Source organism: Mytilus edulis, chromosome 2 (assembly GCF_963676685.1).
Source record: "Mytilus edulis chromosome 2, xbMytEdul2.2, whole genome shotgun sequence".
Taxonomy (NCBI): Eukaryota; Metazoa; Mollusca; class Bivalvia; order Mytilida; family Mytilidae; genus Mytilus; species Mytilus edulis.
The window spans coordinates 40,410,410-40,430,456 of record NC_092345.1 but is presented as its reverse complement, the minus strand read 5'-3'; the positions used below and the strand labels follow the sequence as shown (position 1 = coordinate 40,430,456).

Below are 20,047 nucleotides of genomic sequence, written 5' to 3'. Positions count from 1 at the left end.
TTTAAATAGCTTTTGGTATAGACTTGACTATATTTCATCAAATTTGAAATATTGGGCATGTTTGTTTGCATGACTTTGTTTATTGATAGTTAAATGTGCATTCTAAATTTTAAAGAGTATTATATAAACAGTTAAGTCATATATTATATATTTTCTTCTTGTAGAACCTTGCAAAGTACCAATGGGTATGCAGAATGAAGCAATTAGAAGAGAGATGATAACAGCTTCCTCACAGAGAAGTTCAAGCTCCAGCCCTGAACATGCTCGTCTGAATGGTCCTAATTCCTGGATTGCTGGTGTAGATAACAAAAACCAGTACATACAAGTAGACTTCTTACAACCAACCTTTGTAACAGGTGTAACTACACAGGGACGACCTTTAGTTCCATCATATGTGTCATCTTACTTTGTCCTCTTCTCAAATGATGGAGTCAACTGGAACACATACATGGAAAATGGCCAGAAGAAGGTAAAGATTTAACCTGAGAACAGACATTGATTATACAACTCGGGGTCATGTGTTCTTAAAATGAAATAATTTCAAAATTATATATTGCTGACTCTTGATATCATTTGCTGTTTTAATACAGATTTTCTACAACAAAAAGTAAACCTTGAATTCCTCATTGCAATTTAATTTAAGTGATTTACATATGAGCAGGTGATAAACCATTGAACGTCATACAAACAGAAACACGCAGAGACAATGGTCTAACAAATGTATGAACTATATTTTTATTCAAAATAGGTTGCAGAGAAATCATTCACTTTAACTTAAATACGAAATGTGTAAACAATTCTTGCCATATTTTCATGAAACTTATATCATAGGTTTATATCAGTAATTAATGTCTTGGACAATTTTGAAAATAAGTGCTGATCAAATATTTTTAACAAGTTATGCCCCGTTTGAAATATTAATTATATCAGAAATTGCACTGCATATCTAAGATATTTATGAAAAGTGATTAAGAACAAAAAAAATGTTTGTAGTTGTTGCCCTTCCCTTCGACCTTGGACAGAAATAACATGTGCAACTTAGTGGCTATTGGGATTCTGGTGTTGTTGTTTTTTATTTGATCCTGTTTGGGGTTCCTGATTTGCAAATATCATTTTCATGCAGGAAAATCTGGTAAAATGTCAATCTGACTGACTCTTTTTAAATATTGTATTGAATATTTAGTTTGTAAAGAAAAAGAGTTTTATTTGCAGCAATTTAGTGGAAACTTTGACTCAGTGACACCAGTAACCCACTTTTTCACGGCACCAATTAAAGCTCGCTATATTAGAATCAATCCACAAACTTTCTATGGAAAGATTGCCATGAGGTTTGAACTCCATGGATGTTTCACTCCATATCCAAGTAAGTAGAGCAATATCTATTAACCATGAAATATTTTTTTATGATCTAGTGGACTCAGTGTCAAAACCACTGCTGTATTATTTACATATAAAATATATGTTTGATGGGGAAAAGGTGTTCAAGGATAAGTAGTAAATATTAAAGTCTTTAATGCATTGCTACTGGTACTGGTATGTTAGAGAGTGTATTGGTACTGGTAAGTAAGAAAGTGTATTGGTACTGGTAAGTAAGAAAGTGTATTGGTACTGGTATGTTAGAAAGTGTATTGGTACTGGTATGTTAGAAAGTGTATTGGTACTGGTATGTTAGAAAGTGTATTGGTACTGGTATGTTAGAAAGTGTATTGGTACTGGTATGTTAGAAAGTGTATTGGTACTGGTAAGTAAGAAAGTGTATTGGTACTGGTATGTTAGAAAGTGTATTGGTACTGGTATGTTAGAAAGTGTATTGGTACTGGTAAGTAAGAAAGTGTATTGGTACTGGTATGTTAGAAAGTGTATTGGTACTGGTATGTTAGAAAGTGTATTGGTACTGGTACGTTAGAAAGTGTATTGGTACTGGTATGTAAGAAAGTGTATTGGTACTGGTACGTTAGAAAGTGTATTGGTACTGGTACGTTAGAAAGTGTATTGGTACTGGTATGTTAGAAAGTGTATTGGTACTGGTACGTTAGAAAGTGTATTGGTACTGGTATGTAAGAAAGTGTATTGGTACTGGTACGTTAGAAAGTGTATTGGTACTGGTATGTTAGAAAGTGTATTGGTACTCTGGTACTGGTACATTGGAGAGTGTATCAGTACTCTGGTACTGGTACATTAGAAAGCGTATTGGTATTGGTCTCACATTTTACAAAAAGAAAACTTCTTCAATTTTTTTTTTTTTTTTTTTTTTTGTAAAGGATTTAAGTTTTTTCTGAAATTTTTTTGAATGGGGTGGGGGGAAGGTTCATTGGGGTGGGAGCGTTTCCACAAGATTTAAGAAATTAAAAAGAAATTTCTTCAAATATTATTTTTTTTGGAAAAAGAGGAGGGGGGAGGGGGCAATTTCCCCCCCCCCCCCATTATTAAAGAAATTGTCAATTTTCTGAAGAAAAATTGGGTCACAATTTTATTTTGCTTATTCTTAGTACCGGTATATAGTCTGAAAACAGATTTACAAAGTATTGCTAAACACAAAGGCAAGAAATCTTCAATTGAATATAAATTCAAATCATATAACCAATTTCAAGTTTTTGACTATATTTATTCTGTGTCAGAAAACTATAATGTGTCAAATATTTAATTACAATAAAAATTCAGACTTGTACCAAGCTTGAATATTTTGTTCAATTTTTGCCAGAAATGTTCAGGGATGTACCTCTGTGGTCGTATCCAATTGTGCTAAGCTGAGCAATTAATTTTACTTTGAAAGGTGATAAATTTATAAGAACTTGTAGTAAGAGGTAGCTAGCAGCAGGATTTTTTTGGATTGACCATATGATTTGCTGGCATGCTTATTTTGTTTTTGATAAATACATTTACATGATCATGTGTTAATTTTTTATAATCAGTTTTAAATTGGTTTTCAAATATTTTGTTTTAACATTTTAGCAACAATTCCTTCAACAACACCACCAACCCCTGTACCAACGACAACAATGAAGATACCATCCAAACCACCAACAACCATTGACGGTCAGTATTACATTTTATATCTAAATGAAGATGCTTTGATTAAAGACCTTTGTCTTAAATTTTCACTTGACAAAAAAAGGTCAAAGGGGTCTTAAGATTTGTACTCTGTCTGTCTGTCTGTCCATCCATCAGTCTGGCTAATCAGTATTCCACACTTTTATTTCTTCATGCTTGAAGATTTTTATTGGATATTTGGTGTATTTTCATACGCCTGAAACATGTTACATCATAAATTTAGAACGACTTATCCAAATTTCATGAAACTGAACATAGTTGTTTCAAAAAAATCTTATGATGGTCAAACAATCTGTATACTTTTTGTTGAAAATAAGATTAAAACTTTTTGAGTTATGGGAATCTGTAACTAGAACAGGGGGTTGTTTTTTTCACACTTTTTGAAGATGATTCTTTGATTTTTTGAGTTATTGAGAATTTTGTAAAAAAAAGAAGGGGAGGGGTTTTCACATGTCGTGCCATATCACAAAAACGATTCATGATTATTGCTTAAAACTCTACACACTTCTTAGTTATATTATTCTAAAGATCTGTATACTTTTTGGTTATGATTCAAAATTTCATTTTAGAAATATTGAGTTTTTTGTAAAAATAAAAGGTTTTTTTTCACATGTCGCGCAGTATCTCAAAAACAATTTATGATTATTGCTTTAAACTTTAAAATTGAGAAAGGAAATGGGGAATGTGTCAAAGCGACAACAACCCGACCATAGAGCAGACAACAACCGAAGGCCACCAATGGGTCTTCAATGTAGCGAGAAACTCCCGCACCCGTAGGCGTCCTTCAGCTGGCCCCTTAAAAAATATGTATACTAGTACAGTGATAATGGACGTCATACTAAACTCCAAATTATACACAAGAAATTAAAATTAAAAATCATACAAGACTAACAAAGGCCAAAGGCTTCTGACTTGGGACAGGCGCAAAATTGTGGCAGGGTTAAACATGTTTATGAGATCTCAACCCTCCCCCTTTACCTCTAGCCAATGTAGAAAAGTAAACGCATAACAATACGCATATTAAAATTCAGTTCAAAGAGAAAATTCAGTTTACACACTTCTTAGTTATATTAAATTAAAGATCTGTATACTTTTTGGTGATGATTCTAAATTTATTTTATGTTAATTGAGTTTTTTTGTAAAAAAAAAAAGGGTTGGGGTGGGGGGGGGTTCATATGTCTGGCCGTATGTCGGAAACTATTTATAATTATTACATAAAAATTCACACACAAGCCAACAGGCATATCAAGCCCTCATGGCGCAGCTTTTTATTATTTAATCATGACAAGTTGCAGGTTCATTTCGAATTTTGTCACAGTCTGATGATTTTGTGTGAATTTATCCTTAGACTTAAAAAATTAACTCAAATAATCAGTTGAATGCACTTTTTATGCCCCACCTACAATTTATGCCCCACCTACAATAGTAAAGGGGCATTATGTTTTCTGGTCTGTACGTCCATTCGTCCGTCTGTCTGTTGTACCGTACGTCCGTTCGTCTCGCTTCAGGTTAAAGTTTTTGGTCAAGGTAGTTTTTGATGAAGTTGAAGTCCAATCAACTTGAAACTTAGTACACATGTTCCTTATGATATGATCTTTCTAATGTTAATGCCAAATAAGAGTTTTGACCCCAATTTCACGGTCCACTTATCATAGAAAATGATAGTGCAAGTGGGGCATCCGTGTACGGGGGACACTTTCTTGTTTTCGTCATGCTTGAAGATATTGATTTAAATATTTGTATATATTTGTATAATGACAAGATACAGATATAGTACAAATTTTGTTGTGGTTTGAATATTTTATGCAGAGTAACGGTCTTACAAAATTGTCTTCTTGACTTGATATTTGTTATATAGTTTACACGATGACAAGTTATAAATCAAGTTAGAATTTTGTTCCAATACAATGAATTTTTAACTGGGTGGGGGGACTATGTATTCCCATGCAATACTCACTGAGAATGCTTGTTAAAGCTGGTTTTACATAGTGATAGGGGAGTCTGTTTGTATCTACAATTAAATGCTCCTAAACCTCTTGAGAGAATTTAGTCAAACTTTCACTTTCATTTAATAAAATGATTTAAGTTTCGCTTCATATTAATTTCATTTCTTGATCTGAATGATTTATTTGGTTTAATTTGGGGTCATATCTGTACACAATAGTGCACATGTGTACCTTTCTCTCCTTCTAAACCCTAATCATATTTTGATCAGAATGTTTATGATATAAAGCTATCATGACCTATCTGGTTTTTTTGTCTGAATTAGTTTTGGGGTTTCCATTTATATTTGTTGACCTCAGATATTGTTAATACACTAAATGTTTATTTTTCTTCTGTAGCTGAAAAACTTATAGGAAATGATACTTCAGATATGGATTTTTCTATGCTACAAAATTTTACTTGTAAAAAATTAAAGGAAATTAAAAATTTTAAATTCAAACTCATTTCTGTTAAAGAGATCTGTTCACAACTAAAACACCTTAATATTAATAAATCTGCAGGTTTAGATGGAATTGGTCCCAAATTTTTAAAGCTAAGTGCAGGGATAATATTGCCATCACTAACTTTTCTAATAATCAAAAGTATAACGTCAAATCATTTTCCACAAAAATTAAAACTTGCAAGAATAACTGCTATACTCAAAGGAGGTCCAACAGATGTTCCCTCCAATTATCGTCCAATTTCTATTTTTAAATACCATATCTAAAAATTTGAGAGAAATGTATGTATACACATGACACAGTTATATGAATTCTTTAACAATAAAAAATTGTTATATTTGTTATATTGTTAAAATTGATCATGCAAGGTCATTCATGTCAAACAGCGCTGATTAAACTTGTTGATGAATGGTTAAAATATTTAGATAATTATATAATATAATACTTCCATGGTACTGTGTTTTTAGATTTCAATAAGGCTTTTGACCTTATTAAGGTAGCACAATACAAAGATTTTATACCTCCAATTCCCCAGTTTTAAAATGCTGTAACTTTCTTTATAAAGCTTGAAAATTTATAAAAGTGGTATCTATGGATAGCTATTAACAGATTACTCTGTCAAAAGTAATGCAATGTTAGTATTATACAACAGTTATGTAATCAATTATAATGATAACTGTGTCTACAAAATTTTACAACAAATTTCCACTTTCAATTGAAATTAGCTTTTTCATGGATCCCTCGAGAGGATTGATTTTATTATATGTTGTTCCTTGAGCCATTATCTACAAAAGTGTGTCTCAGATTTTGGATAGAATGTATAGATAAAATTTTACACCTAATCATACATTAGCTACTTTTATGTGGTAAGGATGTTTACACTAATTACAAATTTATGAGAGAATGGAATAAGATAGCCTTTATTTGAGACACCCTTTTGGAGCTTCTGCTGTGTTGATTAAGATAAGGTTAAAAAAATTTGTGTAGCTATAGAGATGAAAGAGCTAAATTCATTCAAGTGAACTGACCAAGATTTTGCCATTAATTGCATAATAATTGATTACATAATGATTGCATAACAAAAATATTGCATTCATTTAAAAGATTATTCTTTTATCTATCTATATATACCTCTTTTATTAATTTAAATGCAGTATTATGAAAGTTGCAGCATTTTAAAGGTTGGGGGTTGGAAGTAAAAAAATCTTTGTATTGTGCTACCTTAATCATGCATGCCATACTTTTAGAAAAGTTAAAATTTTGTCATATCAGAGAACATATGATAGAATGGATAAATCATTTTTGTCTGAAAGACAACAAGAAGTTCAATGCGCTAACATTAAATCTGATAGATCCTGTGTAAAATATGGAGTGAATCAAGAATCTATTTTAGGTCCTCTGTTATTTTTAATTTATATAATTGATTTACCACTTCATGTTTAACAATCCAGCATGGATTTATATGCTGATGATTCAACATTGCATTTTCAATAATAAAAACATTAAAAAAATAAACAAAAATAATCAGGATATTGCAAAATGATTTAAATACTATACAATTTGGTGTAACAATAACAGTATGAAAATTAATGCACAAAAAACGAAGTCTATGAAATAAGGTTCAAAACAAAAACTTACACAACTATCAGAATTATGTTTTACCATCAAGGAAACATGTATTGAGAATGGCCATTCTTTCAAATTACTTGGAATTGACATTGATGAAAATTTTAGCTGGGAAGATCATGATGATCATATATGTAAGATTATCTCCTCTAAAATATCACTTATGTATAAATTAAAGTATATTTGCCCATACACACAAGACAACTACTTTATAATGAGTATATTCTACCCTATATAGACTATTGTAGTTCAGTTTAGGGAAATTTATTACAAAAAGATTCAGAGAGAATCATTAAACTTATAAAAAAGAGTAGCAAGAATTATACTTTTATTATTAATGCCATATTTCGGTTCTTCTTATTTTATGTTTTCATCTTTAAAATTGCCATTTTTTACAAAGAGAATAAATTACCAACAATAAATTCTAATGTTTAAAATTATAAATGAACTAACACCTGATTACTTAGCAATGCTAAATATTAATGATGTGCAACACCACAACTTACGATCTGTCTCAAATAATGATCAATTTGTTCCAAGACCAAATACAATTTTTTATAAAAAATCTTTTCATTATTCTGCAACCGAGACATGGAATGATTTATCACTCTTAATAAAAAAAAAATGTAATGTGGATGTATTCAAGAAACATTGTTATAATCATTTTCTTAGCTGTCAATTTATTTTTATGCCCCACCTACGATAGTAGAGGGGCATTATGTTTTCTGGTCTGTGCGTCCGTCCGTCCGTCCGTCTGTTCGTTCGTCCGTCCGTCTGTCCGTCCGTCTGTCCGTCCGTCTGTCCCGCTTCAGGTTAAAGTTTTTGGTCAAGGTAGTTTTTGATGATGTTTAAGTCCAATCGACTTCAAACTTAGTACACATGTCCCCTATGATATGATCTTTCTAATTTTAATGCCAAATTAGAGTTTTTACCCCAATTTCACGGTCCACTGAACATGGAAAATGATAGTGCGAGTGGGGCATTCATGTACTGAGGACACATTCTTGTTAGAAGTTACTATTAAATGCTGATGAAGTTATATTAATTCTAAACATGATTAAGTATGTCATTTTCTATTTTAATATTTTTATGATGCATTTAGATGGGTTTTAATGGTAACTCGTGTTTAAGTGTATGGATCTCTCTGAAATTGTACTGCAAGGTAAAACCAGGTTTAATCCACCATTTTCTACATTTGAAAATATATGCACCAAGTCAGGAATATGACAGTTCGTTTTTGATGTGTTTTGTCATTTGATTTTGCCATGTGATTAGGGACTTTACAATTTGATTTTCCGCTGATTTCAGTATTTTTGTGCACAACCAATGTTGTTGGTGGGTTTTTTTTTTACTGAATCATGGCTGGGTTTTCCCTAAGCAAATCATGGACTTTACATGGGGCAGGTCAGGTTCCTTTTTGTAATATTTGTTATTTGGTCAGAATCATTTTTGTCAAGTCTGCAACTTTTATGTCTCAAAAGCATTTTTGTATTTATTATAGTTAAAAGATGTACACAGTGGGATAACTGGGTGAATTTGCACACACCAGATGCCAGTGGTGATTCAGAACCTATTGCTGAAGTAAAGAAACACTCACATATTTGCATTAATCCTATGAAGATTGAATGTCGATCAGCTACAGGTTCCACAGCCGATGACCTAGGACAAATAATTTCCTGTGACCTTTGGAGTGGATTACAATGTGACAATATGAACCAGTTTGACCCAAATGGGTGTGCTGACTACAAGGTCAGACTAGCCTGCTTGAAACAGACCAGTGAATGTTGTGAGTAGTATTTAAACAATCCTTTGATTAGAAATATTAGGTTGAACACTACCTTAAAAATAGAGAAAAAAATAGTTTCTTTTTATAAACTTTATTAGTTTTTAAAACACAATTATGTATTATAGATTTTAAAAAGATTTCCATAATTTAATTGTATAGAATATAATCATATTTAAAGAAATAAAGTATATCTATTAACTCTTATATGTGTTTTGTAGATGAATAAATAAAAAGGTCATATATATCACTCAAACATGACGTTCTCGAAAAATCTCCCCCTCAGGTATCATAGCTGAGGGGGAGATCTCCCTCTTTGAAAGTTTCAGAGGTTGGCAGGTATGCATATCTCAGAAATGTCCATTTCTATTATGTTCAGATATTTAGCTGTATAAGAATAGATATTTTGATAAGTTGACAATGAATGAAAACATGTTTTTTTTTGTTTTTTACAACAGTACCACCACAAAAAACTACAATGGCAGGTGGTTTCCATAAAACTACCAAATTGGCTACTGTAAGTGGATCACCGATCAAGAGAGTGGCAAAATGTTATGAAAATATGGACACAAAAAATTGTCCTGATTCCTGTACAGATGGACAGTTCTGTGATGGGCTGCACTGTGTACAGAAGTCAGAATGTACTTGTAAGATTGAAGGAAAGATTGTCAGGGTAAGTAACTCAAGTGACCAATCATGCTGTGGGAATTTTAATGCAAACTGAAAATTTTTTGACATTAAACAAGTTACATTTTGGGATTGCTGAAATTAAATTGAAAAAGTGATGAGAACAGATGTTGAATTTTTAGATCACCTGCCTCAAAGGGCCTAGTGAGCTTTTCTCATTACTTGGGTGTCCGGCGTCTGTCGTCCGTCATTAACTTTAACGAAAAATTTCTCCTCTGAAACTACTGGGCCAAATTTAACTAAACTTAGGGTGCTATAAACAGTTTCTTATAATAAGCTAGGGGTTATTCCCCGACAAAAAATAGCCATAGAAGGAAATCCCTTTTTATATTAACATAAATGGTGAAAAAATATCATGTTTTTTTGTATTTGATTGTAAAAATGATTTTATTAGCTTCAATTAAAACAGGTTGAATGATTAAAATAATTTAAAAAATTAGATTAAATGTACATGTTTTGAGAGACAACACTGTAAACATCCTGTTTTTTTGGCAGTGAAAATTACAACTTATTTGCAGCCTGTGTAGCTATAGCTCTTTTCGGAGCAGGCGAACGTACCCTGAAATGAGAATTTTTGAAAGACCAGGTTAAAATCTATGAAATTCATACAGTTTTGATTATGTAAAATGTGCCTGTATCATGTCGACATGGGTATACACATGACCTGATTTAAGTTTTTTTATGTTCAGATTAGGCAATATTGTCCTCCGCTTTCTCTGGATATAACTTTTTTATTATATCAAAAGTACACTATATTTTTATTTCATTATAAACTAGAGAAAATTCTGCTTCCAGTGATATCTAGTTTTATACAAGTATCTTTATTAACCATTCCACCACTAAGGGTCACTTAGGCATGGTCCCTTAAAATATGACGTCATAGAAAAAAACTGATGATTGCACCTTAGCCACAATCATCATTGGGGTATGTAGTTTAAAAAATGTGCCAGATGACCCTGCCTTCATACCAAGATGTCCGCCATGGCTAAAGATAGAATATAGGGGTATAATGTAGATTTGGCTTATTTCTCTGAAACCAAAGCATTTAGAGCAAAACTGACAGTGGTAAAATTGTTTATCAGGTCAAGATCTATCTGCCCTGAAATTTTAAGACAAATCAGACAATCCGTTGTTGGGTTGCTGCCTCTGAATTGTTAATTTTAAGGAAATTTTGCCGTCTTTGGTTATAATCTTGAATATTATTATAGATAGAGATAAACTGTGAACAGCAATAATATTCAGCAAAGTAAGATCTCCAAATAAGTTGACTTACCAAAATTGTCAGTTGACCCCAAAAAGAATTATTGCCTTTTAAAGTCAAATTTAACAAATTTTTTTTAATTTTTGTTTAATGTTCTCCTGAAACAACTGAAACAAATTTAACCAAACTTTGCCACAATCAGCATAAGGATATCTAGTCTAAAACATGTGTCCAATTACCCTGCCTGTCAACCAACATGGCAGACATGGCAAAAAATAGAACAAAGGGGGGAAAATGCAGTTTTTGACTTGTATCTCTGAAACTAATGCAAAAGTACAATGGTGGCATTATTTCATGCATCAATTTTAAATAAAAAATATCAGGTGAGCGACACCGGCTCCTTGGAGCCTCTAGTTAAAGTAATCCATGATTTAAATGAATAAAGTATAAAAAAGAAGATGTAGTATGAATGCCAATGAGACAATCTCCACAAGAGACCAAATGACACAGAAATTAACAACTATAGGGATAAGTACAGCCTTCAACAATGAGCAAAGTCCATACCACATAGTCAGCTATGAATGGCCCCGAAATGACAATGTAAAACAATTCAAACGAGAAAACTAATGGCCTTATTTATGTACAAAAAATGAACGAAAAACAAATATGTAACCCACAAACAAAGGACAACCACTGAATTACAGGCTCCTGAAAAAAATGTTTGTTCACACTAGTTTTAAAAATTATCAATGTTTTTAATCCATTCTAATAATTTTAATATTTATATATTAATAAAAGTAGATGTAGATTAATCTTCAATGAAATAATACCGCAAGTTTTTAAGCAAAATACATCAAGAGGCTAGCATACGTTTAAGTTATAAAAATGCTCATACAAGATTGCAAGCTTTTGATAACCTCCAGTTTTTGGCAAGCTGTGAATGACTCCAACAGCAAAAAATAAATATTTTAATCCTCAGTAAAGTCCAAATCTACCAATAATCTACTATATTAATCCACAAAACTATTCCTGCCCAGATCCTCTCTTATTATATGTTTATGGATATGGCCAGTGGTACCAATAACCAGGTGGCTATTCCTTTGGTGCCCTAACCAAATGCTGAAGAGTTACAGTGTAGACAAAAGCACTTGATTTTAGTCCACTAATCAGAGTTAAGTAATGGGACCGAGACTTAAACCAACTGGTTATTCTATAAAGTAAAATCTGAACAAACACAGGTTTGGAAGAAGAATCACAGTTTAATATTTTCTTTTTGCATATTCAATAAGCATTATAAACATGTTTACAAAGAAAGCAAAATCAAGTTGAAAAACTGAGTTACTGATCCATACAAAAAGTACATAAAAACTGTTAATTCTTTAAAACATTACTACTCTTTTAATAAAACACTATAAAAAAATATGCAAAGCTGACTCCACTAATGTAACAATATCTGTTATAGATAATATGTATATAGCAAATATAAATAGATGTCAAACAAGGGAGTGGAGGGTGGGCACAATTTTTTTTAAATTACTGCTAACAGCAAGCACTTCTTTAAGAATAATTAAGTGTGTGTGTTTAAAACATTTAAATCCTGCCAAATAAGTGCTGATCGGTAAAGTCAAAACTAATGAGCAATCTCATTGGTTAATAAGTATGATCTCACAAAACAAGCACATGCAGAAGTGACTAGGAACCCCCTTGCTGATTTCAGATTGGATAATAATCTGAACACTTTAGTGCCCCTGTATAATTATAACTTATTTTCAGCATTCCAAAACCTATTGTGTCTTAATAATCTATTTATATAAAATAGTTCCATTATTTAAAGTAATGAAATTTCATTGGCACTACATGTCATAAACTTAAGAGATCATGGATATGTCTGACAAAAAGTCAAAACAACAGTTGCCAAATTCCTTTGAATTGTTAGCTCAGATTGGCATTAACCTGTCTTTTATGTTTTGTATATTGCAGCCTGGAGGCATTGCACAAGGAAGACAGTGTGCCACATGCCAATGTATTAATGGAGAAAACAAATGTATGCCAAAATTTTGTCCTCCCTGTCAACCTGTAAGTATTTTCAGTTTTGTATTTTGTTTTATGGGGTATATGTTCAAAAGTAAAGACATCTAGGGTAAATATGCAATTGTTTACAGTGAAGAAAAGTCAATACATCATTGAAGTGTTTTATTCTCAAGCAGATTGAAAAAAGTATAACAAAAATACTGAATTCTCAGGTATATTAAAAAAAGGAGAAGTCCATAACAACTGACAAAATCAAACACTATCAACCAATTGAAAGAGGGAAGAACAACAGTCATATATTTCTGACTTGGTACAACCATTTTAGAAAGAAAATGGTTTATTAATTAAAACATATTTTATAGTTGTTTTTTTGCATACTAATGATATGTTAAAAAAAGTAATACCTGTTTATATATATGGAATGGACTTATTCTTCTTTTCATTTCATAGGAAGAAACTAAATATGTGAATGTAACATCCTGTGAATGTACATGTAAGACATGTGCTGATAACGAGTACCGGTGTGGTAACACCAGGTGTATACCAAAACCATCCCGCTGTGATGGAATCATTGACTGTGACACAGACGAAGTTAATTGTGGTATGTCTCACATTCTTGTAATTGTGATTATATAATCTTGAAAACTTAGAATATGAAACCTTTCTTTTTGTCATAGTATTTTATCTGTATTTTTTTGGTCTGGAAAATAAGCGTTTACCTTTAATTTATATATCATTAGAAAAAATCAGTGCAAGTTAGACTTTAGGACTACTTGAATTATTTTTATGCACTGAAACATTATGTTGATAGTCTTGATTAGTTTGTGATCATTTTTTCTTTCTTAGGAGTTCCAGTGACCAATTAGTAACTAATCTGTCTCTGTGTTACACAGGTGCTCCTAGAAAAGAAAAAATAACTTAGAGAAGAAGAAAACAATATTCTAGAACACTGATGATTCAAACATTTCTCAGTGATACTAGTTTGTAGTATTTCTGGTTTTTTCTTCAAAATTGCGAGTCAAGTTCTGTCTCTGTGTAATACAGGTGGTCTAAGAACAGAAATAACTAAGAAAAAAAAATCTAGAACTTTCTGATGATTTAAAACATTCCTTCAGTGGTGTGAGTTTGTAGTATATATTTTTTCAAGTAGTGGGAGTTCTGTCTCTGTGTGACTCAGGTGCTCTGAGATTAAGGAGGAATTTTCTAAGAGAAGACGAAAACAATCTAATGATGAAACACGTTTCTTCAAGACTGTTATTGTTTTTGAGTGGTGCGAGTTTGATAAAGTGATGCAAGTTGTAATAATTAGTGAGTGTTTTTGAGTGGTGAAAATTGACCATTTGCTGAGTTGTCATAAATTGTATATAGAATTAAATATACAAAACCATGCACTTCCGCCTGTTTACAAAATGTAGACCGTAATGAAACAGCTATGGAACTTTATTTGGAGTTGAATTATTTAAGCTTTGCTAGTTAGAGCAATTACAATATGAAGTTATAAAGTACATTGTACATAACATACACAATCTATTTATTATTACCCGTATATAATACTTCAGACGATCGTTGGCTTTAACAGAGACAAACCGGCTCAAATATTTTGGTCCACAAACTTAATATAGTATAGACATACTGTATGTTTATAAATAATATTCACACACAAATAGATGAACAAATTGAATGTTTCTGATAATCACCAACAAATGAATTATTCCTAAACAGTTGTAGTACCTCAATTTACACCACCTGGAATTCCAACACCATCACCCACATCTGGTAATGGTGGTAAACCTGAAGTAAGCCCAGGATCAAACACAGGATTGACCCCAACACCTTCTCCAACACCAGTAGATAATAAAAGTAAGTTATCATTAACACTTTTATTTAGTATTTTTCAAACTTTTAATTCTATGGTTAACACTTTCATAGATTCAAAGATTAATTTATTCATCTGTATATATTTGTATTGAACTGATAGGAAACATCTACGAAGGGTCATTTTGAAAAAGATGAGTAATTATACAGCTTTGTTTTCTTTAATTGTTACATGACTTTTTAATAAAATATTAAAAGTAAAGTAATGAGATATGACCTTGATATACACCTTTCTTCTACCTTAGATCATAATGAGACCAAGTTTAATTGATGATTTTACTTTTTGTTGTCCCCAGTATTTGTTTATATTCTTCTTTTCTGCATTATGTCAAACATCTGTGAAAATGGTGCTCATTAAAATAGGATAATGTTATCTAGTATTAAATTCTGGGACCACTTCAGAAGAAAGTTTAGTTCACCAAATATATAATGCTACAAAAATAAGCAACCTATGGGTTAAAAGGTTAAATTTTATTATTCAAAATTGAGGTTTATCATATTTGTCAAACGTTAACTTTACTATTAAACACCTTTTATAAAACAAAGACTAATTGACCAGGGTTTTCAGGAACAACATGCTAATATTTCAGCATCTCCAAAATTAACATTTTTCCGGAGTGTTTACAAAATGAGTGAACGTGCAGTTAATGTTGATGCTTTAAGAAATAGATCAGATCGATCATCATTGTGTAAATTAAGAGGTAGTGCTCATAACCTTGCCATTGAGGGAGGAAGATATTTAAAAGTGCCCAGACTGATCAAAGAAGTTTTGAAATATGTAAAAGTGGCAAAATTGAAAATGAACAGCACATCTGCAGATTTGAGATAACGCCAGTACCAGAGAGACTTTTATATTCAAAATGTCTAAAATTACAGAAAAAAGTATAACCAGATTGTGCAATAAAAATAAAATAAAGCTTATACTTAATTATAAATCTAACACAGCACTAAAACTATCTTCCTCTTTCGTAACAAATTGTTTGAATGCAAGAAGTAATTTATTCAAATAGATTTTCATCAGACCATTAATTTTTTATTCACATAATTGTTTGTATTTTACTACCATGTTTATCCATACAGTCATTACCATCTATGATGAAAAAAAAATATGCCACTTTGATATATTTTTATACAACCACAAACATTATTTTGGGATCAAATAATGCTATGATATTGTCGTTGTTGTCGTCATCCAAAGACACATTTGGTTTCCAGACAATAACTTTAGTTAAAGTCAATAGATCTCTATGAAATTTTACAAGAAGGATAAATGCTACACAAGGAATGTATGGATTGATTTTGGGGTAATGATACCAAAAGTTTAGGAATTCAGGGCACAAAATCAAGCATTTTTGTAGTTTATGGAAATTAACTTTTAAGTGTGTATGTGTATGGATCTATCTGAAATTGTACCACAAGGTTCCATATCACAAAGGGAAGGCGGGGATTGATTATGGGGTAGTTGTCCCAAAAATGCAGGAATTAGGGTAAAAAAAAGGTGCTAAAAACAAGCTTTTTTATAATTTCAAGAAGAAATTTTCTATTACACAGTGTTGCCCAGTAGATGTTTAAGATCTCTGACAACATTTATTTTGTTTCAGAAACCTATATTATGTCAAAGTTTGATCACAATCCAAAAATAAGTATCAAGCTTAAATATTGTGTCCAAACTTGTCCCAACTGTTCAGGGTTTGACCACTGTGGTATTAGGCTGTGCTCAGCGAAGTATTTTTTTTTTCTTTATTGTAATCAGTTTTTTGCTTTTTATAAAGTTTCTTTCTAAAGAAATTAAAATAAAACATCATTCAAGGGAATTGACTTTTATTCAGATTCTGTTAACAGTTTCAACCTTGATTACTGATTTGTAGATCTTATTGTGATAATTAAACATATCTGCTGGTTAAATTTTTTCTCTTTCTATGATGATGTCTGCCAAAATTTGATGATAACCATCTTTCATGGGTAATAACTCCTGTCAGCGGTACTCAGTCAATTGATAATTTCTGTCTTAGTGACTTTTTTGGAGGTTTTTTTTTACTGGTTTTCACAAATTCTCTCTATGATAGTTTCTACAACAACAAAAACACAAAAAATGAACACATTCAGTCTTTCAAAGGCAATTACTACTAAGAATGGTTTAATTAATCAATGTTTGCATGTCAACTCTTGGTAGATGTTATTTTGCTAAACACTTTTGTTTTAGCAATTTCTCTCCATCCAATATGATTTCTGCATAAATTAGAAAATGAGTCATCCGAGGCAATAACTCTTACACAGGATCAATTAAAAATTCATCCATTTTGGCTCATCTGTAGATCTTATTGTTTTGATAATTTTTACTGCTTAAAATTTCTCACTTTCTGTTATATACATAATAACGAAAATCTACAACATTTAGACCAGGTGATCCAATTTAGGATAAATACTTAATGAACAATTAGCACTTAATATTTTTACTAAAATTTCTGCAGCCCCATGTGTTGATAAATCATGGTCGCCATGGGTAGACGAAAGAAATCCAACAACGTATGCACTTGGTGACAAGGAGAAATCTGGTCTTGAATATCAGAAAGCTTCAGGATTCTGCAGTGGAGGAACAATTCACAAGGTTGAATGTTGGAGTACAGATATTGGGGCTTTCCACTACTCAACAGGAGAAGTTATGAAATGCACACCAATAGATGGAGTAGTCTGTAACAATGCAGATAATTTCCCAATGACATGTACTAATTATAAGATCAGATACCAATGTACTTGCAGTAAGTATAAAAAAAAACTCTTGAAATTCTTTTCTTTTCAATTCTCAGTTTTATTTCCCAATTTTTCTAAAACTTTATCAACAATCATTGGGTCATCAAAAAAGCTACAATTGTTGTGCACATTGCTAGATTAGCATATTTTTATTTTTCATTTAAGACGTCTATAGCTTATTGGAAAACCAACTAATAATCTCATTGAAAGACTTGCACTGTTTGTTCCCACTGAAGTTGACTTTGAACTGTTCCAGAAAAAGGTTACCCCTGGTGTTAGGAGTTTACTGTTGTATATTAATTTTTTCTAAATTAAACTTGCATCTTAAACATATTTGTGTCTAAGTCTGACAAAATGGGCCCTGATGCGATAAAATGTAATTTTGTCTATGACAAAAATTATTGTTCGCTGCCTAAAACAATATTATTTCACTTATTATATGACATGTACCGCTTACCATGTGTGCATTTTTATACGACCGCAAAAAAAAATTTTGCGTCGTATAATGGTATGATGTCATCCTCCTCCGAAAAGACACATTTAGTTTCCGGACAATAACTTTTGTTTCAGTGAATGGATCTCTATAAATTTTTAACAGATGGTTCAATATCATTAAAGGAAGGTTGGGATTGATTTTGGGGGTTATGGTCCGAATAGTTTAGGAATTAGGGGCCAAAAAAGGGCCCATATAAGCATTTTTCTTGGTTTTTGCAAACTAACTTTAGTATAAGTAAATAGAAGTCTATGAAATTAAAACACAAGGTTAATGACCACAGCAGGAAGGTTAAGATTGATTTTGGAGTTTTGGTCCAAACAGTTAAGGAATTAGGGGTCCAAATAAACATTTTTCTTGGTTTTCGCACAATAATTTGAGAATAAGTGAATAGAAATCTTTGAAATTTTAAGACAAGGTTTATGACCACAAAAGGGAGGTTTTGATAGATTTTGGGAGTTACGTTTTAAACAGTTTAGAAATTTTGGGCCAAAAAGGGCCAAAATAAGCATTTTTCTTGGTTTTCACACAATAACTTTATTATAAGTGAATAGAAATCTATGACATTTGAACACGAGATTTATGACCACAAAAGGAAGGTTGGGATTGATTTTGGGTCCCAATAGTTTAGGAATTAGGGGCCAAAAGGGTCCAAAAGTAAATTTTGTTTGATTTCAACAAAAATTGAATTATCGGGGTTCCTCGATATGCAAAATCTAACAATGTATTTAGATTCTTAATATTTGGTCCCGTTTTCAAATTGTTCTACATTAAGGTCCAAAGGATCCAAAATTTAATTTAGTTTGATTTTAACAAAAATTGAATTCATGGGGTTCTTTGATACAATGTATGCTGAATCTAACCATGTATACTGAGCCAAAAAAGTTTAGCAACAAAAATGTGAAATTTTATTTTATTACAAAATCATAACAACATATAATTTTAATAATAACAAAATGGAATTATGACATGTCAGAAGCAACATGAATGTTTATCACTCACATTCATTAGGATTTTCTTTGTATGGAGCGCGGGAGGGTCAAAATGCGGAAATGAGCATAGTGTTATTCAAAATCATTTTTTCAGATATGCCCTAACTGCACCAATGAAGGACTGGCAGGCACACCAGCAGCTGCCCTTAGTCAATTTATACTCTTGTGGCCGGAAAAAAACTTGTCACGTGTTGACGTAAAGTGAAGGTAGCGCTCCTCCCTTGACGATAGTTTTTTTTAGTCTATGATTTATCCACCCATCCTATGCAGTTGAAATTTGTTGATATCTGTTTGTTTGTTTCTAAACGGTTGCCTTATGCACATTAAATCGAGCCATGATGTCAGCAACACTCATTCCGGCATCAACCATTCCAAGAGTTTCCTGAAGGTCAATTTCGGGGAGGCCTGGTTGACGCCCCATGCAATTTTTTCAAAGGTGTATGTGTTTTTCTTACCAATGGTATGTTTCTGAACGTTAGTGAAAAAGAAATTTTTAATATCGTTTTAAAAGTACAGGTACAGAAGGTAAAACATCAATTACACGTGCAAAGCTGAAATGGCGCGAAATCAATCACCAGGAAAAAAGTATGACAGTTTTAAATTACAGGTAAAACTAAGGATTATATCAATGATATTTAAAAAAAAAAAAATTCCAGAAACAACAAAAAAAAAAAAAAAAAAGTGTTGCTAAACTTTTTTGGCTCAGTATATTTCGATTTTGGATATTAGACCGTAATAGGTAAATGTCCAATTTAAAAGTTTTAAAGTTTAAGTTCTTAGACCACATTCATTCTGTGTCAGAAGCCTATGTTGTGTCAACTATTTAATCACAATCCAAATTCAGAGCTGTATCAAGCTTGAATGTTGTGTCCATACTTGCCTCAAATGTTCAGGGTTCAACTTCTGTGGTCGTATAAAGCTGCGCCCTGTGGAGCACCTGGTTCTAATTGTCTTTAAAATTATTTAAGTTGCAACATTCAATTTCACACGATTCAGTATTTTAACCTTTACACACTCCTTAGCGGATTCCGACTTCCTATGGCAAAGCTTTTGTCCCAACTAGGTATAAATGATAGACACTTGCCTAAGGTTGCCTGGACCCAAAAGGCTTAG

At 31.9% G+C, this 20,047-nt stretch overlaps 1 protein-coding gene across 2 annotated transcripts in view; it reads left to right on the top strand.

Moving 5' to 3' along the window:
* Positions 1-20,047, top strand: part of LOC139510171 (mucin-5AC-like) — a 219,098-nt gene that overhangs the window by 164,853 nt on the left and 34,198 nt on the right. For both annotated transcript variants that reach the window (XM_071296525.1, XM_071296526.1), the window contains 9 exons: positions 165-469; positions 1,213-1,363; positions 2,953-3,036; positions 8,623-8,907; positions 9,363-9,577; positions 12,773-12,868; positions 13,274-13,424; positions 14,546-14,683; positions 17,170-17,457. In XM_071296525.1, the coding sequence (XP_071152626.1) occupies positions 165-469; positions 1,213-1,363; positions 2,953-3,036; positions 8,623-8,907; positions 9,363-9,577; positions 12,773-12,868; positions 13,274-13,424; positions 14,546-14,683; positions 17,170-17,457 (1,713 nt within the window). The remainder of the gene's footprint in view (positions 1-164; positions 470-1,212; positions 1,364-2,952; positions 3,037-8,622; positions 8,908-9,362; positions 9,578-12,772; positions 12,869-13,273; positions 13,425-14,545; positions 14,684-17,169; positions 17,458-20,047) is intronic.